Genomic DNA, 21,908 nt, shown 5'->3' with positions numbered 1-21,908 from the left:
ACTGAGCGGGAGGTGGTGGGTTCGCGGACGGTGGGGAGGATGGGCGCGGCGGTGTTGGGGTCTTTCTTCCTGTGGGAAAAAGACATTGTGGATCAATCGTTGGAGTTCAGCGAACTGGTTCAATGAGAACAAGATTGTTATGGAAACTACAAAGGATGTGAAAAGACTCGCCTCATCTGGACCCACCTCCCGTTTATCATTTCTTAGGTGCCTCACCCACTACATCACCGCCTTGCCCGTCTTGTTCCCACAACCCATCATCCAGGTTCCAAACCTGTTCCTGGAACACGGGTCAACATTCGCCACTCGCATGGCGAGATAAAGCTCGGTCTGAGCCGAGCTGGACAGCATCAAAGCGGATAGTCCAACGGGCGTGTAACTTGTTTCGTGAAAGAGGGCAGTGCGGTGGACGAGTGGTTGGCGGACATGTTGGTAGCGAGACAGGGGTTGGCGCCGATCACTTGTTGCGTCACCATGCAGGGCAGGCCAGCAAGGCTGGGAGAACGTTTTGTTCGCGGAGAGCACTGCACCGTCAACGTGCAGAAGTACCTCCACCACTATCTCTACCTGAGGATGGATCTGTAAGCTTGACGAAGGTGGAGGCTTAGATCTCACAAACAAGATTCGCACGAACGCCTGCCCCATTGGTGGAACTTCCCGCACGTGACGCCCAAACTCTACCCCGTGATTTCCCACCCACTCACGATCAGCTCCCCGCCTCAACTGCGAGGCACATGTGTCTTCCGCTCTAGTCACCAGACTCCGTAGCTTCCACCGTGTCCTGTTAATCAATCTGCAGTTGGCAGCAGTGGACCCGCACCCCGGCGGTTAATATGGAAAGCGGGAAAACGGTGCGGCCGCGTCTGCGAACTACCGATTATGGCAGGTTTCGAGAAGAACGCGAAGAAAAGGACAGAGATGCATGTGGCTACAAGCTCCGGGGCATTGGGGGAGCTTGGGGTAGAAAAGTTGGACGTAGCCCGTTTATTCGGGGAGCATTTGCTCTACAGTACTATTCAACTATACCCACCGTATTCCTGTCCCAACTGTAGCTCCTAGAGGAACTCGTAACCAACCGGCGAATATAGTCTCTAAGCATACCTCAAAGCGAAAACAAAACGCAATCCTCAAAATGCGCTTCACCCTCCTCCCCCTCCTCGCCGCGGCAGCCCTCGCCTCCTCCGACTCCTCCGCCCCCGCCTCAGAAGAATCCCCCAAACCCGCCGATCCCACGCCTGCCGGCGAAATCTGGGCTGCAAAATGGACCGACGCGGACCTCACCTCCTACACCAAGCACTGCGCCAGCAGCTCCACCCTCAAAGCGCAGATCTACACGCTCGGGGAGATGTACCCCACGCTCAAGGAGTGGGCGCCGCAGCTCAAGGTGTTTTACAACAAGCAGCTGTACCCCGGGTCGTGGGAGGGCAAGGATGCGCACGGCGAGGGGAGGGAGTTGTTGAAGATGGCGTATGAGGAGTTGCCGTTTGCGGTGCGGGAGTGGTGTGTTTCCTACCCTTTCTTCCGTTTCAGTTCGTCTTGCGCTGCGCTGCTTTCCAAGCACAGATGTAGTCTGCGTGGAGAATGCTAATGAGGGGATAGGTTGACCAAGAACCCCAAGCAGCGCCACTTCAGCGTGCAAGACGACATCGTGTTCTTCGCGCCGGGTGCCATCTATCCGATCCTCCCGCTCTTCGTCGAGGAGCCCGAGAGCGATAAAATCTCCGACTGTGAGGGGTTGTACGAGGATCTTGAGAACTACAGCGCTGAGCCGAAGGAAGGCGTTGTGCTGGGAAAGGTGGCACACAAGACATTGGGGAAGAATGAGGTGGAGATTACGCTGAATGCGTTCCAAATCAAGGGAGCGGCGGGGAGTAAGGATGAGTTGTAGTGTTGCCAGGTACGAGGTCAGGTTGGGAGAGTTGGGGCGTTTGGTATAGTTAGACTTTCCTCGTGTATATAGCTTCCTCTTTGGTTTTTGGTGGAGACATATGGTTGACACGAACGTTCGATGAGGATTTAACATTGGAGTTATCATCGACAGATATTGCACGGCTATTGAGCCAGCCATCTCGTGCACTTTCCCGACAAAGTTGTTTATTGGCATACATGTCGTCTGTAGGGGAGGGATCCCCAGCACGTGCGGTGAAAGTCGTAGACCAGGCTTTGTCGTGATCATATATTGATGCGTCAAATCATATAGTCAGCAACCCTGCGCTCCAGACCAGTCTACCAACTCATCCTATCGTGCATCAATAAGCATTCCAACACCGCTGTCTTCCTCATCCGCAACGTCGACTAATCTCATTTTGCCGCCTTCAGCCTTCCACTCCTTCCCTGGGGGTTTCCAATCGAAAAGATCAAATGCTTCACTACTCCAAGGTCCAACGTCGGTGTCTACCGGAGGCGGACTGACTACCTCGGGCGTCTCCAAACCTGCATTTGCCAGCGGGGTATCCACGTTCAGACTCTGGGTACGCTGGAACTTACGCCGCGGGTCGGTCTTCTTGACTAGCGCGGCGAGTCCGCCCGCTTTCGGCTTTGCATTTCGGCTACCGGAGGCGGAAGCAAACTTGGTCGTGTCTGAGGGTTTGGGCAAACTTTTTTGCTCCCACTCATCGCTGGTAGACGGAATGGGCGCGTCGTTCTCACTGCGCGAACGATGGAATCCCGAGGAACGCTTTGAAGGCAATACGTTGCTGTCTCCTTGCGTACTGTCGTCGATGGGATCGTCTTCAGGTCGCATCGACTTTGGACCATTTTGGAGGAGCGCGGATAGCTCGGTTGTGCTCATGAGAGGACCATTCTTGCTAGAACGGAGAGGATGTGGTGGGAGGGCTACGGTTACGGGTCGTAGGGGTGGGGCGGGGTCAAGGTTGTCGGAGGCAGTCAAGAGTGCTTTGGTTCGTTTGGGCTTTTTCTTGAAACCACCCGTTGACAATGCTGCTAGCTTACCAGGGGATAACGAAATGGAAGTCGTTCGTGATCGTTCATGTGGTTCAGATAGCACGGCACGTGGGTTTGACAAGGGTGGTTCCTTTCTAATACACACTGCTGCAGGAGAGGATGAGCGCGAAATGGCAGGCGGCTCTGCTTTGTCGGCTTTCTTCCTTTTCGCAGGCCTAGCCGCTGGGTCTTTGGGCTGCGTAGCTTTGGCCTTACTCAGTTTGGGTATTGGGCCTTCCGTAGGTGTTTCACATGCTCTTTTCGTGCTCTTGGGGAGCTTCGTTGATGCGCGTTTGGTGATTTTGGGTTTGGCTGTTGCAGGAGATTTGGAGGCAGTCGACCTAAAGTGAAGATGGGGTGACGACGGCGTCACCAGCAACTGCTGATCCAAGAATCCATGCGCCAATTCCAGGTCATCCAGAGTCTCCAAAGGTGACTGGACAGTGCCTTCGACAGACTTCGTAGCTTCTCTAGATGGCCCTACGGTAGTCCAGACATCCATTCTACTGTGGCTGGCCTTTCCCATTGCATCTTGGATGGCAATGCTTTCTCTCCGAGAACCTTCACCGAACATGACTCTTTGCGGAAGCGCATTTTCACCGTTTCGTACGGCGGTAGAGGTTTGCGGATCCAGCTCATCTGGACTTGGCCGCCTCCTGATTGGCGCAGACTGACATAGGAGCATCCCTCGCTTAGCTCCTGTTGACAACTTGAGAGCTTTGGTTTTCCTCTTCTCCACGGGCCACGGTTTGGGAGGTGACGGGATAGGAGACGGTTCCCTGGGAGGATCAGACACAGGTTCGATGGTAAAGTCGACGTTTTCAATGCGGTTCGATGCACTGACGGGAGGGGAAGAAGGCGGTGCACGTGGTTGGGGCTTCTGCTGTGCCTTCACGCTCGATATGGGAACCCTTCTCTTTGGTATATTGGGTGTCCTTGGAGCAATTGGTTGAGGTGGGGACTCTCTCTGAACTGGTGGAAAGGAGTTAGTCGGTGGACAGACCCCCGATTGCGGTCTGGCAGGCGTATGAGGAAGGGTGACGTCGGAAGGGATGTTGTCTGTCTCAGGCTGGGAACTCAAGCTAATGACGGTTGCGCCGCGTGGAATGATCTGGACAGCCTGCGGCCTTGGAATCGTGTTGCTGTGCATTAGCCGAGCAGACAGAGACGAAACTGTCTTTGACGACGTCTCGCGAGGTGCAGGCCGGCTGGGTGCCTGTTGTTCCTGCCTTTCATGTGCCGTCTTCTGTCTCTTGGGCGCTCTTTCCTCGACAGGATGGTTCTCCTTCTCCATCCGCTCCTCGAACGGAGATTTTATTGGCGCTGCCTTGCCAATTGGACCTCTCGAAGTACCCAATAATGCGTTCAAAGACTTGTGTCGTGGCTGCGACACCGCTCGCAGAGGGTTGCTTGCGGGGAGGGTCGGTCTAGGCAGCGGCCTCGGAGGGCCTGCAGGGTTGTTGCGTTGTGGCGAGTCCTTTGTTTTCCGCTCGAACAGAGGAGTGAGGTCGGTCTGGGTGACGCCGACGGGCTCTGCTACCTCGACCATGACGCCCTTGTCCAACATGAGCTCGTCGCCTTCGTGCAGCTCATTGCTATCCTTGTAGTACGTGTCGCCGACAGTAAACCGCGACGCGTCATAGACAATAACGCGGCTGTTGAAGGAGTGGAACTTGAGATAGCCATCCTGCCATTTCTTTTGCTTCTTGCGCGTGTCGTGAGTAAAGAGGCACCGGAATTCAGCAACAGGCGCGGTGTTCTGGGACGCGGGGATGCCAGACAATCGGGGCGTGCCGCGCAGAGGGGCTGTCATCGCGTCGGAGACGAGCAGAGACGCGTCGTGGGCGCTGGGGCGTGCATGAGGTGGGGCGGTGGACGATGGCGGGCGGCGTGCAGGTGAGAGACGCGAGGCGTGGCCATGGTGGCGGCGGGCAGGCGGCGCGAAAGCACATGACCTGGACCAGACTACAGACGGGCCTGAAATAGCGCAGCGTTGGCCCTGCGTTGCGCGCAAAAGCACCGGTGCAACGCTCAACAAGGCCCCGCGGGACCATCTGTGTGAAGTGGACTCATCCCCCATAGGCCGGGCTGCAGGACTCGGTGTGATGCCCGCCCCCGTTACCCGTTCTCATTGCTTGAAACGAGGAGGGGCTCTGCGTCTGCCTGCCCACTCGGCCCCCAGTTATTAGTCCATGCATGTCCGCCGTCGCCCATACATGACCCTCTACTAACGGCCGACCTCCGTGCACTCTGACCAGTTCGTCAGCAGCTGCACCGCCTCCTCTCTCATACACGACACCCACTCTCGTTTACCTCCCGTCGCTCGCTCCTCACGCCACATTGCATTCGCGCGCAGCCCGCCGCCGCCATGCAACGAATGCAGAGGAAGTTTGGGCGTCTGCCCTTCATGGCGCGGACGCCCAACGAGGCCGACATCGAGGCCATGCTGCGGGACTTCAATGACAGCGACCAGATGCTGAAGAACGTAAGTACACAGACGCACGCCTGCTGACAGGTTGCCGATGCCGCTCGAGCGGACAAGCTATCGTAGCGGGGTCGCGACTTCCTCCACCAGCACGCAGTGCGACGCAATGCACCGCGTCGCAACAATTGCGGCTGCCCTCTGCCAATTGCGTCGCTAACGCAGACAGATTGAGGAGGCTTCTGCACAATGGCGCGATGCGTGGACCAACATCCTCAACCACCAGCTCTCGTGCGCCGAGGGCCTGCACAGCATCTACAAACCCGTCGCCGGCGAATTCACACGGCACGAACATGCCGACACCCCCGCTGAGACCATGGAGCGTGCCGTCAAGCTCGAGGAGGCATTCGCGGAGCTCAAGACGGACATGATGGAGGAAATCAAGGACATCGACAAGAAGCTCATCCTGCCAGCCAAGATCGCTAGGGACTCGCTGAAGCCAATGAAGAAGGCCATTACCAAGCGCGAGGATAGAAAGGTACGTTGTGTAAGCTCTTTGCCTATCCATTGCTGAATGCACAAACCTAGGTCGACTACGAACGCTACAAAGGACGCGCCGAAGCCCTTCAGAAGAAAAAGACGCGGTCCGACCGGGAGAACACGGCACTGGCAAAGCACGAAGCCGACCTGGAACGCGCTATTCACGAATACAACTACGCCGATGAAGGCCTCCGCACCCAGCTGCCCAAGCTCAACGCCGCGACATTCTCCCTCCTCCCACACCTACTCGCCAACCAGATTATTCTCCAAAACAACCTGATCGGCAATCTCTACACTGTGCTGCATCAATACTCGCATGAGCAGGGATATCCTGACCCGCCACCAGAGCCCGAAGAGGTCATTCCGGAATGGGATGCGAGCTTCACATCCATGCGCAAAGAGATGGAAGAGAACTTTGAGCTCCTCAGGACTGGAAAAGCAAGGACACAGCCGATGCGACTTCCGGACAAAGGCGACACAATTACTGGTGTGTACTCACGCACAATTCCTCGCGTTTGGCACCTGCAATACAGCAACTAATGCGCGACAATAGGTATAGGAATTAGAAACAAAGTCTTGCCCGGCAGGAGAACGAGCAGCAGCGAGACGATCCCGATCCGTGACCGATCGCCGAGACCGCAGCGACACAACCTACCTCCTACGAATGAGGACGATGGACCACCTGCACCGAAACTGAACCTCGCCAGCAAGCCTTCGATGAACCAACTCAACGCGAGCAAACCCAGAATCGGTGGAGCATCGCCTGGTCTGATTCCGACCCCAACTTTTGACCAGTTTGGCAGACGCACCTCTTCATACTCGGATGCGTCGTCAACCCACACGAACGGTCACGACGATTACTTCGGCAACAGCAATGGTAATGGGAGACCGCGCATCCCTTCCACAAGTTCATCATATGGTGCAGGATACCCATCTCCGCAAGCATTAGCAGCGAAGAAGAAGCCGCCGCCACCTCCGCCGCCGAAGAAGGTGGGATCGTTTCATGGAGAGTACGTCACGGCTATGTATGACTTTGAGGGGCAGAGCGAGGGTGATTTGTCTTTCCGAGAAGGAGACAAGATACGTGTGATAAAAAAGACGAACAGTTCGCAGGACTGGTGGGAGGGCGAACTGCGCGGCTACAAGGGAAGTTTCCCCGCCAACTATGTGAAGTGAGTAGCGCATGATGCTTGTCGTTTTCAGCGAGCTTCGGCATATCTAGGGAGTGAATCGGATTATTGCATGGAAGGACACATACGACTGCATAGGGAAGGACACGGTATAACGATCGCACGAGGGATACCCGCGTGGGTACGAGGTGTGGTGCATTTACACATCAGACTGCTGTCGAAGTGATTAAGGTAGCATAGAAAGGCTTGGGAGTTTAATGGGCGCCAAAAGGTTTCCTCACCGAGAGGATACCACTGCTTGAACCTAAAGGATCCACTGCTTCGTCCAAAAGCTCAGTCGTGCATAGCCGCACATGTTTCGAACACAGCCATCCGAGCTCCAGCCGCCCCCACACTGCCTGATTTAGCTCCCGTATCCCGCCTTCCCGTTTGTTCCATGCATTGATGGCACATGAGAGCAGCCACGACCTGCAGGTCAGCCGCTCGCTGCAGCAATGAAACCAAACCCTCCCGCTCGTGCTCATGGATTCCACACGCATATTCACACGCGCGCATTGATCAGCCATGGCGGGTGAGAAGCCCGCACAGTCTGTACGTGTGCCCCTCTTCCGCGCGTCGCTTTGCGCGTTACCTAGGTGCTAACCCTAGCGGACCCAGATCGCTACACCCGCACTGCAACCGCCCTTCGCTCCGCGTCCTATCCCGCCCAAGCCTGCTGCCACCGTTACCACATCGCACGCCTCTCTCCTCAATGGCGCCGCAGACTACGGACAGCAGCCCGTCTTGGACTCAGCGACTAACATTCCACTGACTGATCTCGAGTCACTGCCCACGCTTACCGGCGACCCTTACGAACCATTTCTCGCCAACGAGGACATTAAGAAGTTCCTCGCCATCGATTTGGACCTTAAGCGGCTGAATCGCATACATGGCCACCTCTGGATGTGCGGGCGGCCCATGCGCGCCAGAGCGCTGCACCGTTACAAGATGCTCGGCATGGAAGCCCTACCCACGACGCAGATGGACCTTCATCTGCTACGTTTTTCCAATAAGCTGATGATCAAGCCTTTGGGAGAGTACATGCTGAGCTACTCCTTCTGGCTCGACCACCTCTGCGACAAAGAGGAGTTGCACAAGGCAGCGTGCGGCTTCCTGCTCAGCTACATTTGGCTACTTACTACACCGCTGGACCTTAAGCTCGCGCACGAGCTGTTCCTCATCCCAAGCTTCGTCACGTGGAACTGGTGGAAATCTTTTGTCGCAGATTTCACAAAGGTAATCGACGTCAGAGCCCTCGATCAGGTGAATAAGCGCTTCCACTTCGGTGACCTGCGCCTCGGACGTATCAATTCCGTGTACAGGATTCGTTACGCTCACACGCACTTTGTCCGCGGCTACCTGTATGGATACAATCGCTACGTCGTGTTTTTCCAGCGCAAGTTCAGCTGGATCCTCGTCGTGTTTGTGTTCTTCAGCCTCGTGCTAGCTGCCATGCAAGTTGGTGCCTCCGTGGATCCGCTACAGCAGAATCACGAGTTTTTGAAGAGTTGCTATGGTTTCGTAGTGTTTAGCATGGTGAGTGTGGCGGCGGTGTTGGGTGTCATCGGGGGGCTATTCTTCTTTATTTTCTTCTTTAATATGGTGACTGCAATCGGGCAGGCGAAGAGGTGGGAGATCAAGAGGATGAAGATGGCGGAGGAGAGGAGACTCAAACAGGCATGACCCTCTTGAATATACTAAGCTTGGAATCGTCTAGCATAGTGACGCGCTCAAATGGAGTCGTTCTTCGAGTTTCAAGCTCACCATCTCTAGAAAACGCTCAGTCATCTCCTTCCGATCGATCGATTTCGTGGGCCTGATCAAGGCACAAGTGTCTCGCTGTGCTATGCCGCATTGAAAGGTTTGCCCAATTACAAAACACTACAATCAGACTATAGCCACTTGCGACAGAATATACATCTTCCCGTTGGATGTTGACAAAATACCAATGCACGCAGGTAAAGCGCTTCCCGACTCCGAATATGAATGCTCTGAACTACTGAACTTGCACACAGGCTCTTCTATTTCCATTAAACGAATCCTGTAATAAGACTCGTGCTTTGCGAGCCTCCAAATTCCGACATGGCACACAGTTCGTCGTTGCCACCAAAAGCCGCCCAAAAGCCGGTGTGTCTGACATTACCACTGGCGTATCTGCCCGACATACCATACAAATTGACTTTCCTACGCAGCATCAGTAACTGTGATAATGAAGTCGAACCTGGCAAGCAGCAACACAACACACCACCGAAGAAAAGAAAAATTATAATCACCAACCAAGTCGACTACGCTCTTCGTCCAGGCCGCCAGCATCTCCACCGCCCTGGCCGCTGCCGGCGCAATCGCAAACATGTCCGTCTTCGACGTCCCCATGCTCGCATCTCAACCCGCATCCCGCTCCCTCCCCCTCATCCGCTGGCTCTTCAGCCGCGGCTCGCATATCTTCCCCACCGCCGCCTTTATCTCCAGCTCTGGCTTCGCATACCTCTCCTACGCCGCCTTACCCCCATTCACCCGCAGGATGTGCACTCTGCTCTCAAGCCTAACAGCAGGCGGCCAGCCGACCTGGTACGCCGCCGCCGCAGTGCTGGCCATCAGCATCGCGCCCTGGACTGCGCTTGTTATGGTGCCGGAAGTAAATTTTGAGCTAATCAGGCAGAATGAGGAGAAAGGCGGAAAGAGGAGTAAAGACACGCCGGATGAGGCCACCGGAAGGAGTGCGGAGGAGAGTGTGAATAGCGAGGGAGATAGGAGTCAGTGGACGGACTTGAGTGGGCCACAGGAGCGGACGAGGGAGGATAGCACGGCGGAGGAGGATGCGGAGGTCAAAGGGCTGTTGGAGGGGTTCGGGAGGCTGAATGGCGTGAGGGTGGGGTTGATTGGGGTGGGAGGTGTGATGGGGTTGGTTGGGGCGCTGAGTGGGTAGGGGGTGAAGAGGGTCGATGGTGTGCTTGATTATGGGAGGGGATTTTAGAGGGTGGAGTGTTGGGAGAGACTGCATGCCTTTTCCGGCTGCATTGCACGTGCAAAGGTCGACTATGTCGAGGTGGGTCTTTGGGAGCAAGAATAGAACGAAGTCTGCACTTAGCTGGGGGTATACGAACACCGACCTAGCTAGGAGCCAGCAGTCTTCTGTTTGTGATCGAGTATGTACTTTCATTCCTGCTATTGACTTCGTACGTAGCCGGCCAACTAGCTCACCTATGGAGTAGTTTTTCTCGCTCGTTTCCCCCGGCAGGACAACTCCAGTAACAGCAATTCCCTGCGAAGCTGAGGTGAACATGTTCATTTGTGTGTTCCGGATTTAGCTTAGCTTAGCGGGGCTAATACGAGATTGCCTATTATAGTCCAACACCGAGTCAGCGAGAGCAACACCCACAGGGACGATTGAATTTGCGCTTCGAGCATGTCAGTTGCACCAGACTGATCGTACAGTCATACTTCAAGATGGATATGTTGCTCGACGACGTGGGTCAGCCCCTCGACGACGTCGTTGTGCTTGGTCCGAAAGATATAGACATCCCACCCCAAAGTGAAGCCATTATCGCCGGAATTCGATCATGGCTCAACCCCACACAGTATGCAGAGGATGGTAGCGAATACAAGAAGCATTTATCCTCGCACCTCAAAGGCACCGGCCAGTGGGCCATAGACTCAGCCATTTTCCAGGAATGGCGCGACAGCCCTGACCAAGGGATACTGTGGATTCGAGGAATTCCCGGCGCCGGAAAGTCAGTCCACGCAGCAAACCTAATCCACCATCTATCAAAAGATGGTTGTCCGGTCCTCTACTTCTTCTTTAGGCATACCATCGAGGCGAACCATCGCCCAGAGGCCGCCCTCCGAGACTGGCTCGCACAAGCACTCCCGTTCAGCCCGCCTCTGCAGCTCGAACTGAAAGATAGAATTAAGGAGGCTGTTGAAAAACTTACAATTTCCGACCTCTGCCAGCTTGTGCGAGTAGCACTGGCGGGTATCTCACAAGCATATTGCGTCGTAGATGCCCTAGACGAGATGGACCAAACAATGCTTGAGCCTTTTCTTCAAATGCTCGACGACTTGGGCCACTGGCGGCCCGATTCAATCAAGTTAATTATCACAAGCCGTCCTGTCGCTATTGTGGAACGCATAGTAAGGAATATTCGACTTCTCGATGTTCGACTAGACAAAGAGCTGGTGGAGCCAGATATCGTCGTGTATCTGTGGCACAGACTTCGCCAGTCATACCTTTTGCCGGAAAGTCACTCAGCCGTCGTAGCCTACATTCTCGACAAGGCTGATGGCTTGTTCCTCTACGCAAAGCTGGCCATGGATGCCATTTCGCACCTTGAAGACGATGTCGAGGTTCAACAAGCTCTTGATAGTCTGCCAGCGGACCTGACCGACATGTACTCCAATCTTCTCCAAGAGCACCTAAAACGCACTGGAATCGCCCCACAGCTTCAGATCCTGATCCTGCAATGTGTCACTCATGCAATTCGGCCATTGCGTCTGCTCGAGATCTCAGACTGTATCGCTGTTACTCACCCGCAACATGGAAAGGACGCTGGAACATTGAAAGCTCTTGTGAGGTCAGCTTGTGGCCCACTTTTGGAAGTTCTCCCAGATGAGACTGTTAGAGTTGTACACCATTCACTCACAGAGTATCTCCTGGGAATCATTCGGCCTGTCAAGGATACCATGGCCCCTTTTGTTGTCTTCGAATCGGGCCCCACCCACGCACGAATGGCCACGCTCTGTCTGTTGTATCTTCAATTGGGTGGCTTGGCTCAATTGAAAGTTAAGCAGAGATTCTGGGATCTCGAAGTGATCGAACAAGAAATATATGCACCCTTCACAAACTACGCCTTGACAAATTGGCATGCTCATGTCAAGAAAGCAGCGGCCTTGAGCCATGATCTACACTCGATCAACGATCATCTTCATCAACTAATCGTTGGAGGCGACAAAGACAATGCACGGAAGCTTTCACTCGCCGCCAAATTGGGAGATAAGTCTGATAGACAACCCAGTGGGCGACTGCCAAAAGCACATGCTGATGCACTTCGACTCGCTATCGCATTAGACCTACCGTCTTTTGTCGATAGCCTGCTTGAACGCTATGGCACTGAACTCACAAATTACGACCCTGATATTGACTATTGTCCCTTGATCTTTGCAGTCAACTCGGGCAATTGCGACATAGTCCAATCCCTCATTCGCCATGGCGCGGACGTGAACGAGTATGATACACATGGGGCCACACCGTTGCACACAGCTGTCGGCTGGGGTTACAGAAGCGGCAAGGGTAATGCGAAGATGGCAGGAATATTGCTCGACGCAGGTGCAGATCCGGAAAAAGATACAGGGGTTGACCATCATGTCTACGATAACACCATAGGTGGCCGCCCCGAGTACCCAGCCTGTATGGTCGCCTTTCAAAGCGGGAACAAGGAGCTGGCTTCTGTTTTCATGCCATTTATCAAAGGAGCGACTCAAGCCAGCCGTGCACTCGATTGGGCTATAGATCGAGATCGTGCAGGAAGAGCAGACGTTGTCGATGTCATCCTGCGCCACCCCGATCTGGACGTCAACGGGACACCTAACAACAACAGGAGGGCCTCATATATGACGCCCCTGTACAAGGCGTGTACGAAACGTAACTCTGAGCTCATTCGCAAACTCTTGGCTTCTGGTGCGGACCCGAATATTCCACACAATGGTGCATCCGGGTTTGGCGCACCAGAAGCCAATCATGTAGGGTGCAACGTGCTGCACGCCCTAGCCAATTGCGGTGACAGTTACTCAAACCCGACACCCTCTGAGGTCAGTGAAGAAGAAATACAAGAATGTTTCAGATTGGTTATCGCGGCGGGCGCGAACGGTATGTCTTCTTCTTCCACATTTCTCCTCTATCAAGATATTATTCCGTTCATTTTCCGCACATTGACTTAGGCTCATGATGAGCCATGCACCAGGCCCTGTTTCTGTATCGACCGAGCCAGCTGACAAGATAAATCAGTACATCAAACCGACTTGAGAGGATCTACCCCACTTCACGAGGCCGGAGACAAAGTTGCCGCACGATGTCTTATAGAGGCTGGAGCGGATGTGAATGCAAAAAATATAGATGGTGAAACCCCGGTACATCTCCTCACTGATATCGACCTCTTGGAAGCACTTTCAGACGTTTTTGACATCAACACCAAATCATCGAGGTCTGAACAGACGCTATTGATGCGAGCAATAGATCAAAGTCGATGGTTCAGCCTCGGAACGCGCAGTGAGAGCAAGGAACAGCAGTTTGCGAAGGCATTGAAGCTCATTGAATTGGGAGCAGATGTGTCACTTGTTGACAAAGAAGGTAGGAGCGCCCTACACTATGCTGCCCAGATGGATGCAGATTTGCCAAACCTCAAAATCTTGTGGAAAAAGCTTATCGATGTCGGGGCAAACCCAAATGCTCAGGATAAAGACGGAGAAATACCATTGCACAAGCTTGGGAAGCGATCGTGGGGAAACGAGACTACGAAAGAGAGTATCGAAGCGTTCTTGGACATCGCGCAGCCTGATACTGAGATCAAAGACAATAAGGGACGGACCTCTTTGTTTAAGATGATTGACACTTCGGGTGACACAAGCACAAGCGAAATATTGGCGGTTCTCGAGTTGTTTGCCAAGGCAGGTGCTCGATTCGATGCAAGAGATTTGCGAGGAAGGACACTGCTCCATGCAGCAGCGCAGCATCGTCGTGAAGATACGACACATCTCAAGTTCCTGGTTGATCAAGGCCTCGATCCGAATAGTCAAGACGCAGAAGGGAACACAATATGGCATGAAGGGGTACCGATGTTCTGTAATTGTAGGGTATCGCCAAATCTCTACAAGGGCTTCACAGCTCTGGGTGTAGATCTTGCGAAGACCAACAATCAGGGAAGATCGCCGCTTCATGTACTGAGTAAGTACAATCAGTGGGTTGAAGAAATGGGCAGCTGGGAGAAGCAAGATGATCCAACCTTGTTGGAGTACATCCTCAATGACGGACGCATCAATGTCAATGCCGAAGACAATCAAGGCGTCACTCCTTTGCACAACGCGTCGACATTTTCTCCATTTCTGGTCCAGCAATTTCTCCGGGCAGGAGCCGACGCAACAAAGCATACGGCCGAGGGTCTCAACGCCTTTCATTTAGCCGCACGATCCCGTCAATCCAACGTCATTGGGATCCTCGTCTCTTGGTTGCGGTCGCAGGATGACCAGGATTCACTCCTCAACGCTGTCAACTACAAAGACGAGCAGGGCCGGACACCTCTGTACTATGCCTGCGCGTCTGGTCGATATGAGTCTGTCCAGCTACTGGTGCAAGCTGGTGCATCAGTTGAAAGTGATAGCTATCTTGGGTCTGCTTGGCACGGCTGTGCAGACTTTGAAGAAGAACAGCGGAGTGGAACTTGGAGGCGATGGGATGATCCCAACGATTATGGACGTGTATTTCCAGAAGCGCCCGCTGGGGGTGTTCTGATTGCCGACACACTCCGACCCAAGCGACCACTTCCAGGTCGCGGGCAGCAAGTCCAACATTTCCGCTTTGCTGTCGAACGCATTGACGAAATCGTGGACCTGCTCCTTGCTTGGGGTCCTGATACTGCCTACAAGTATCTCGACGAAGCCATCAGATGCTCTCTTGAGCAGCAATTCGACTACACTGCCACATGCCTTCTACGTGCACGCGAAGCGCTCGGAATCACAACAACTCTCGACTGCCTAGACAGTGTATCAGAATGCGTTAAGAGGCGAGAGGCCGACATGGAGCCGGGCAAAGCAAATGGGAAGCATAAAGATGTATATCACCTTATCCGCATGAAGGAGTTCGATGCTGCGAGCGAGCTTTTGCTGGAGGACCCTGATAGACATCTGCTCAAAACTGCGAGCATACAGGGAACCCCATGGATAAATAATCTCACTGAGCTCGTCAAGAGCGGTTTCGCTTCGCTTGTCGACACTGCGCTCACTGCCGAGGTGATGGCGAAGCTGAGAACTGCTCCGAAACAAGAGCAGAAAACAGCTAGAAATATTTTCCAGTCCCAACCGCGTGACGAAGAAAATAAAGAAGAGCCTGTTAAAGAGGAGGAAACTAATACTCAGTCCGACGAAAAAGTAGCCCAGCTACTTGAAGCTGCTTGTCTAACCGAGAGGCCCAATATGGAGGTCCTGCGTGTCCTCGTCGAGAAAAAGGGAATTGACGTGAACAGTGCAACAACTGAAAATTCTTACTGCCAAAGGACTAGACGAAACACAGTGCTCCATGCTCTTGCTAAGAGTAGTCGTCTCGAGTGGTGGCAGCTGCACCAGGCATTGCCATTTCTGCTGGACAAAGACAAAGGCGCGGACACTGAAATCTGCAACGGTCAAGGAATGACTCCACTGCAATTGTGTCTCGAAAGGATCGGCGAGCCCTCTTTCAGCAAGGAGATGGCCAAGCTTCTTCTTGCTGCGGGCGCAAATCCCAACGCCGTCGACGATCGCGACCGCTCATGCTTGGCCATCGCTATGAATAATAGAGAAGTGTTCGAGATGTTACTGAATCATGGCGCCAAAGTCTCACATTCAGCTCTTGCGGCTGCTATAGCTGCAAAAGACCCAGATCTTTTGCAGCTTATGCTGTCCTGCGAAGGCATCGACCCCAACATGCGAAAAGTGGGCAAAGAAGTTCCCGGCAGCCCGTCAGCGAACGGCATGCACTTCACTCCTGCCAGACACGATCCGAACGGCTCAAACGAGCTGTACCCAATCGACTATCTCTTATGCAGTGTCTGCAGAAACGACGAGTCGAATGCAAGCGCACGCATGTTTGACCTCCTCCTTGCCCATGGCGCCGACCTCGGTGCCAGGTATGAGCGAACAACTATAGTGCATCGACTTCTGGGAAACCAGGGAGATTCTTCTAGCACAAGCTACGGTGGCGAGAACGCATTTTTGCTGCCTGTTCTGAAGCATCCCAGTCTCGATATCGAGATTCGCGATAGTGAAGGTTCGACATTACTTCTACATGCATGTCAGCGTGGAAATTTGACCGCGATCAACGCCCTTCTTGATCGCAGCGCCGATATCCGTGCAAGAGATAGCAAGGATCACAACGCCCTGCATCTCTTCGTTGGCAACATCTACTACGCGTCGTTATTCAGCCAACAAGTGAAACCCGACAAAGCGACACTTGGAAGAAATATCATTGAACGCATGACATCACTTGCGCCTCAACTTCTGACCGAAGTAGATGCCGAAGGGTGGACGCCCTTACACTCCAGTCTCCGACGCCCGTTCAACCTAAGCGATGTGGAGGCCCTTCTCGATGCAGGAGCAGACGTGAACGCTTCGAACACGAAAACACATGACACTCCGCTTCACCTTCTCCTGGGCGGTGCATTCCACATCGATGTCGACAAGCAAGGCTCGGCAGTGATTACTGGAAAACGCAAGGATCTGTTTCAGCGCTTCATTTCCTTGGGAGCAAATATCAACGCGCGCAACACAGCTGGTGAAACACCCGCTTTCAACTTTTTCCGCCAGGGTAAAGTGGAAGTCAGTATGATTCTGTCCGATGCTGATGAGGCCGCCATCAAGACTGTGCCACTTGGAGATCAACGCTGGCAGCGTGACGAACTGGAACGGAAACGAAAGCGCGCTGTGGCCGTGGCACACGAACATCGCCTCTGGGAAATGTTTGAGATGAGCGGGATGGATTGGTCGGCAACGGATACGTCGCAGAAGACTTTGCTGCATGTTGTGGCCGCGACCGTAGAACAGGAGTACGAGAAGCATGTTGGGAGGGGGCCAGCACGGTTTCGGTTCCTGATGGATAAGGGCATCGATGTTTTGGCTGAGGACGATAAACACCAGACTGCGCTAGACGTTGCGGCTGCCCTTGGAGCTGAAGACATCTTGGAGATGTTCAAGAAGAAAGACTGATAGGGATGTGGCGTTGAATGTTGCCAAGTCCAATTGCCCTATGCTTCTAATTGCTCAGAACGATGGTGCACTTCTCTTTAAAACTCGGCTCGGACACTTTGCGTGTAGCTTGCGAGCAATCCATATTCCACGTAAAACCTGAACAAGTCTCGGAGAACAGCGCTTTGGTAGTTCAAGACACCCCAGCCATTATCGATAGTCTGTCCAGGCACCCAGAGGAAAGGTATATAATCCATCCACAGGCCTGTCCAAATTATAAGCAAACTACCAAAAGCTCTACCCCAGATACCTTCTACCTACAGCTCATATAGCTTACCAATCTGTGCTTGCTTTACGTACACGATTCCCGTTACAACAAAACATATCCGCAAAATTGACTCTCTCCCCTGGCTCCACAACTGCAACCCCTGGATGATTTCCCCCCACGTGTCGCACGCGATCTCCCCGAAAACACATCGCCCCCTCCGCACTAACCACCCATGCACGTCACCAACCCCCAGAAAGGCGACCACGTCGTCCCCTCCCACGCCGCCCGATACCCCGCTCTCCCAAACGTGCTCTCTGCCTATCCTCGCACTCGCTCCGACCGACGAAGAAAAAGACTGGACGTGCATCCGCCAATCCCGGGCTATCAACCACGTCTTCTCGAAGCGTGCGCCGGGTGCTGTGCTCGCCCATCTCCATACCAGGGCGTCAGTCCAAGGCGGAAATGCTCTGGAACGCACGCGCATTGCAGAGCCCCCAGCCCTCTTGGAAGAATTACCCCTCACGTGGAGTTCAGTGCCGGAGCCGGGGCACCGGAGGGCCCCTCCGGCGCGAAAGCGATGCTGAGATGGGTGGGGCGAGGTGTCGCTGCTGTCGACAAGCTGCTCGTTGAACGGGGTCTGGACTACGTGAAGGATGAGGGGAGCCGTGTTGCCATGACGGATAATGTGCTTTTCCGCTTTCTTGACTTTGTGGAGGACTTCTACGGTGTTGAATTGACGAGGGGGACTGGGGATGTGGTAATTGATGTGTATGGGAGAGGCAAGGAAGGAGTATCCGAGGGTTGAGGCGTTTCATGGGAATTTCTGGAGGAGGGGGCGTGCGCTGGGAAGATGTGGTGGGGTTTGTGTGTGTGTGTGTGTGTGTGTGTGTGTGTGTGGTACCACTAGGTTCATTGCGTCTCATCGAACCTCTGGATCGACTACTCCTACTCGTCACTCTCCCCCGCCAGTCCATGCCCACGTCTTCGCCCCAAGATCCCATGCACACCATGAGGCAACTCCGGAATACCCGAATCCTCAGTCCACCAAATACATCTGCGTCAAATCCACCGTCCGATGCCCCGTCCGATTGAACCCCTCTATCAGCACCTCCCCATAATCGCTGACAAAATTATCCCACGTCGTGTCCGGCTTCATCGTACACAACCCCACCATCACGCCATTAAAGTACTCCTTGACGTCCTCCCTCGGATACGCCCGCGCAATGTCCTCCCACTGCGCCTGGCTCACGGTGATGAGCTCGCCGAACGACGTCCGCGCGACGGACGGCCCGAGCAGCTCGGTCAGGATCCCGCCCGACGCGATGGCGACTTCAGGCTGCTTGTAACGCGCGATGCTAGCCGTGGAATGCAGCGCGATGATGTCGAAGACGAGCTGCAAGCGCTGGGCCGAGCGCCACGTGGGGCCGCCGTGCGCTTGCAGGAACGTGCGGGCGGCGATGGCGCCGTCGATTTCGAAGCGCTTGTCCGGGGAGATGTAGGTCGTGTCGTTGCTCCTGTGTTACGTTGGTCGGGCTGGCACGGTGCATACATACGTAGTGGGAAGGGGTGTTACCAGCCGAGATCGTGCAGGATGGTCGCAATGCCAAACGCTTCCTGGTCGATCTTGGAGCGATTCGTGGCGGGGAGGTTGTTGATGATGGCCTGGCCGTTGAGCCAGGAACGCATGACGTGGTTGTAGCCCTGGTCTGGGAGGGCGGCTCGCGTGAGGGCAATGGACGAGTTGATAAGGGGCGTGTTTGGGACGGGGATGCCTGCGATGACCCGCGTGAGGAGGTGGGATATGGCAACCATTCTGGCCTTCTGAGTGATTGATATGGGGCAGTAGAATAGAGAGGTCAGGACCTGTCTGGGATGAAAATCTCTCGAGCAGCTTGGATACTTATAGGAGACTTTTACCATTCGTATGCCCTACCTCTCCACCGTTTGAGAGTTATATTTCAAATCAGTTCCGCATCCCCATCGCAAATGGCCCACTCTCTGCATCATACGCTGCCGATGCGCGGACGGATGCAGTGAAGCGCGTCGTCAGTGCCACACGCTGTGCTCAAACTCCAGGCAGTTGTGAGCATGTTTACTCAGCTTCTGTGTAATTCAAATCAATCTGAACCAATCACAAGTAGTCATTTGGGCCCTCCACGGTCTTGATCATAGTATTTGGGTCGTGCGCAAACTGTCTGGTGTGTAAGCGGAAGGAGAACACACGGCACGGTAGCAAATTATACACCCGGCCGCTTAAACCTTATGAAATCACCACCCGGTCAATCACTCGTCAACCACGTACGCCCCCTCACAATCAAAAGCCTTCGATTATCAATGTCCTAGGCTAATCCTCTAACCAGCCACCTCGCCTACCAACGGTTCCAGCTCAGTCCAGTCCAGGCCCCGCATAGCATGCTACTTTTGAATAACACCCAGAGACACGCGAGGTAAGCGCCAACTGACCAGGAATCCGCCCACCTACTCATCGACCACATGTGTCCTGCACTTCAGAGAGAACCATCCACCCCGCGTGCCCATCGCATACACAGAACGACCAAATCACGCACGCAACTTCTCAGACGAGCCAAACCCAGACAGACAGACAGACGTAAGCAAACGTGACCGAAGGAAGTAAGATGCGCGCCGCCAGTTCCCCCGCCACGGCGCAGAGGCAATAGAAGCGGACCTCCAGCCTCGTCGATGTCGGATAGGACAAGTAGAAAGAAATTCACACCATAGGTAGATAGATGGATAGGGAAAGAATACATTGGGTCCGGCGGAAGTCGTCGGCCTTTTTCATTCGATTTTATCTCGCGTTAACAGATCCGTGAGCTCGTGGCCGTGGCAGCCGGGCATTTCGCAATTGCACTCGAGAAACGGTCCCGAGGCGGGAAGCGGGCGGTTCCGCGCGGGGTTGGCTAGGTAAAGCAGCGGCCTAAGCCGGGACGTTAAAAGTCCAGGAACAAGGGACCGTGTCTGTGAAATTCATTAGCGCGCATGCCGATGGAGGGATTGAACAGACATACGGGTCTTCTCCAGTCTGTCCGTACGCCTCTGTCTCTTCAGGGTACTTGTCAAACTGGCTGGCATCACCGACGCCGGCGCGAACCGGCGGCACGTACGGCGCATCGATGTCTTTCTTCTGCAGTCTTTCCCATGTCACCTCAGCGAACCACGGGTGGTTCATGACATCCTTGCTGCCTCCGTGGAGATTGCCAAGCCGCTTTGTGAGGTCGGGTGTGATGAGCTTCTGAAGAAGATCCTGCGCGTCGGGGTGGATGTACGGCGGGTATTTTACACGGCCTTTGAGAATGTTTTCGTAGATCTTCATGGGCGAGCCACCGTCCCAGAAGGGCGTGAAACCGCAGAGCATCTCGAAAATGAGGATACCGAGAGACCACCTTTCCGGTTGTTAGTCACGTGTCGAAGATGCGCAGCAGACAAAGAACATACCAATCTACGGATTTGTTGTAGCCCTTTGATGCCACAACCTCAGGCGCGAGATAGTCGGGAGTACCGCAAAGCGTCCAGGTGATGTCTGGCACTTCTTTGGCGAATCCAAAATCGGTGATCTTCAGGTGGCCGTGCCGGTCGAGCAGCAGGTTCTCGGGCTTGAGGTCGCGGTAGATGATGTTCTGCGCGTGCAGGTAGTCGAGGGCAAGGGTGACTTCGGCAGCGTAGAACTTTGCGACCGGGTTGGGGAAACGCTACAACGGTGATAAGCACAGGCTTGGAAGGAGTCGGGCCACGCTTACTTGTGACTTGCGGAGCAAGCTGAAGAGCTCACCGCCCTCGACGAAGTCCATGACCATGTACAGGTTTTTTGAGTCCTGGAAGGTGCCCCACAGGGTGATTAGGAATGGATGCTTGACCTGCTGCAGCATGCGGCGCTCGTCGTTTGTGTGCTCGACCTGCTTCATCTTGACCACCTGGGCCTTCTTCAGCACCTTGACGGCATAGTAGCGCTGGTTGTGCTTGGACTGCACCAGGTGCACGCGGCCGAAGCTGCCGGTGCCGAGGGTGCGCTGGATGGCAAAGTCCTGCAGCGTGTACTTGCCCTTTGTCACGCGCGGCTGCGCGGGCGGCTGCGCGGTCTGCAGGGCGCCATTGGCGGGCTTCGCGGGCTGCTGGGGCTGCTGGGAGCTGGCGGGCGCGGCATTGGCGTTGGTGGGGTGTATTAGGTTCTGGATGGAGGGCACGTTGTGCGAGGCGGACTGGTAGGGCTCGGGCGAGGCCTGCGGGGTCGCGTACGCCTGCTGGGGCTGGGAGTTCATCGAGTCGACCTGCTTGTGGGAGGCGCCGGCAGACGCCTGGGAGCCCTGGGCGGGCTGCTGGGCGAGGGTGTCCGGGTTCGTCTTGGTCGACGCCTTGCTCACGACCGAGGCGCGCTGTGTCTTGGAGGTGGTCGGGAAGATGGGCGACGTGGTGCTGTCCTTGACGGGCGAGGTGGGCGAGTCGGTCGAGTCCCGCGTCTTCTTCTTCTTCAGGAACCCCAAAGAAGGCATGTGAGCGGTCGACGGAATGCCTGGCTGCGGAGGCCGCGCCCTGGCCTGGCTGGCAACAGCTGCGTCGGCGGGGTCGCTGCTGGACAGGCGGAATGGCGCGCGGCGGCGGCGGCTACGAGCGCGCGGCGGCGAGGGCT

The 21,908-nt window shown here is 54.8% G+C and overlaps 8 protein-coding genes across 8 annotated transcripts; 5 read left to right on the top strand and 3 right to left on the bottom strand.

Moving 5' to 3' along the window:
- The first annotated feature begins 658 nt into the window (after positions 1–658).
- CC84DRAFT_1264229 (uncharacterized protein) lies at positions 659–2,004 on the top strand. The gene is made up of 3 exons (XM_018185295.1): positions 659–1,031; positions 1,089–1,500; positions 1,600–2,004. The coding sequence occupies exons 2-3, from the start codon at positions 1,133–1,135 to the stop codon at positions 1,886–1,888; spliced, it is 657 nt and encodes a 218-aa protein (XP_018029581.1). The 5' UTR covers positions 659–1,031; positions 1,089–1,132; the 3' UTR covers positions 1,889–2,004.
- Positions 1,985–4,803, bottom strand: CC84DRAFT_1264228 (uncharacterized protein). The gene has a single exon (XM_018185294.1). The coding sequence runs from the start codon at positions 4,754–4,756 to the stop codon at positions 2,240–2,242; it is 2,517 nt and encodes an 838-aa protein (XP_018029580.1). The 5' UTR covers positions 4,757–4,803; the 3' UTR covers positions 1,985–2,239.
- Positions 4,804–4,971: 168 nt separating this feature from the next.
- Positions 4,972–7,362, top strand: CC84DRAFT_1264227 (uncharacterized protein). Its single transcript, XM_018185293.1, has 4 exons — positions 4,972–5,428; positions 5,595–5,903; positions 5,954–6,392; positions 6,459–7,362. Exons 1-4 carry the CDS (start codon positions 5,312–5,314, stop codon positions 7,079–7,081), a joined length of 1,488 nt encoding a protein of 495 aa, XP_018029579.1. The 5' UTR covers positions 4,972–5,311; the 3' UTR covers positions 7,082–7,362.
- A 125-nt stretch (positions 7,363–7,487) lies between these two features.
- Positions 7,488–8,844, top strand: CC84DRAFT_1130963 (uncharacterized protein). The gene is made up of 2 exons (XM_018175877.1): positions 7,488–7,626; positions 7,693–8,844. The coding sequence occupies exons 1-2, from the start codon at positions 7,600–7,602 to the stop codon at positions 8,755–8,757; spliced, it is 1,092 nt and encodes a 363-aa protein (XP_018029578.1). The 5' UTR covers positions 7,488–7,599; the 3' UTR covers positions 8,758–8,844.
- A 247-nt stretch (positions 8,845–9,091) lies between these two features.
- On the top strand, positions 9,092–10,421 carry CC84DRAFT_388391 (uncharacterized protein). The gene is made up of 2 exons (XM_018186002.1): positions 9,092–10,220; positions 10,287–10,421. The coding sequence occupies exon 1, from the start codon at positions 9,425–9,427 to the stop codon at positions 9,998–10,000; it is 576 nt and encodes a 191-aa protein (XP_018029577.1). The 5' UTR covers positions 9,092–9,424; the 3' UTR covers positions 10,001–10,220; positions 10,287–10,421.
- A 106-nt stretch (positions 10,422–10,527) lies between these two features.
- CC84DRAFT_1264224 (ankyrin) lies at positions 10,528–17,439 on the top strand (the record flags this gene model as incomplete). The annotated part of the gene is made up of 2 exons (XM_018185292.1): positions 10,528–12,937; positions 13,076–17,439. The coding sequence occupies 2 exons, from the start codon at positions 10,528–10,530 to the stop codon at positions 17,017–17,019; spliced, it is 6,354 nt and encodes a 2,117-aa protein (XP_018029576.1). The 3' UTR covers positions 17,020–17,439.
- Positions 17,440–18,302: 863 nt separating this feature from the next.
- On the bottom strand, positions 18,303–19,078 carry CC84DRAFT_1104677 (uncharacterized protein; the record flags this gene model as incomplete). Its single annotated transcript, XM_018175068.1, has 2 exons — positions 18,303–18,780; positions 18,840–19,078. 2 exons carry the CDS (start codon positions 19,076–19,078, stop codon positions 18,303–18,305), a joined length of 717 nt encoding a protein of 238 aa, XP_018029575.1.
- Positions 19,079–20,214: 1,136 nt separating this feature from the next.
- Positions 20,215–21,771, bottom strand: CC84DRAFT_1191189 (Pkinase-domain-containing protein; the record flags this gene model as incomplete). Its single annotated transcript, XM_018181168.1, has 4 exons — positions 20,215–20,242; positions 20,293–20,667; positions 20,720–20,973; positions 21,022–21,771. 4 exons carry the CDS (start codon positions 21,769–21,771, stop codon positions 20,215–20,217), a joined length of 1,407 nt encoding a protein of 468 aa, XP_018029574.1.
- Positions 21,772–21,908: the final 137 nt, after the last annotated feature.

This window comes from Paraphaeosphaeria sporulosa (assembly GCF_001642045.1).
Source record: "Paraphaeosphaeria sporulosa strain AP3s5-JAC2a unplaced genomic scaffold CC84scaffold_15, whole genome shotgun sequence".
NCBI classification, from domain to species: domain Eukaryota; kingdom Fungi; phylum Ascomycota; class Dothideomycetes; order Pleosporales; family Didymosphaeriaceae; genus Paraphaeosphaeria; species Paraphaeosphaeria sporulosa.
Note: the sequence above shows the minus strand (reverse complement) of the source record. Positions and strands in the feature narration are given on the sequence as shown.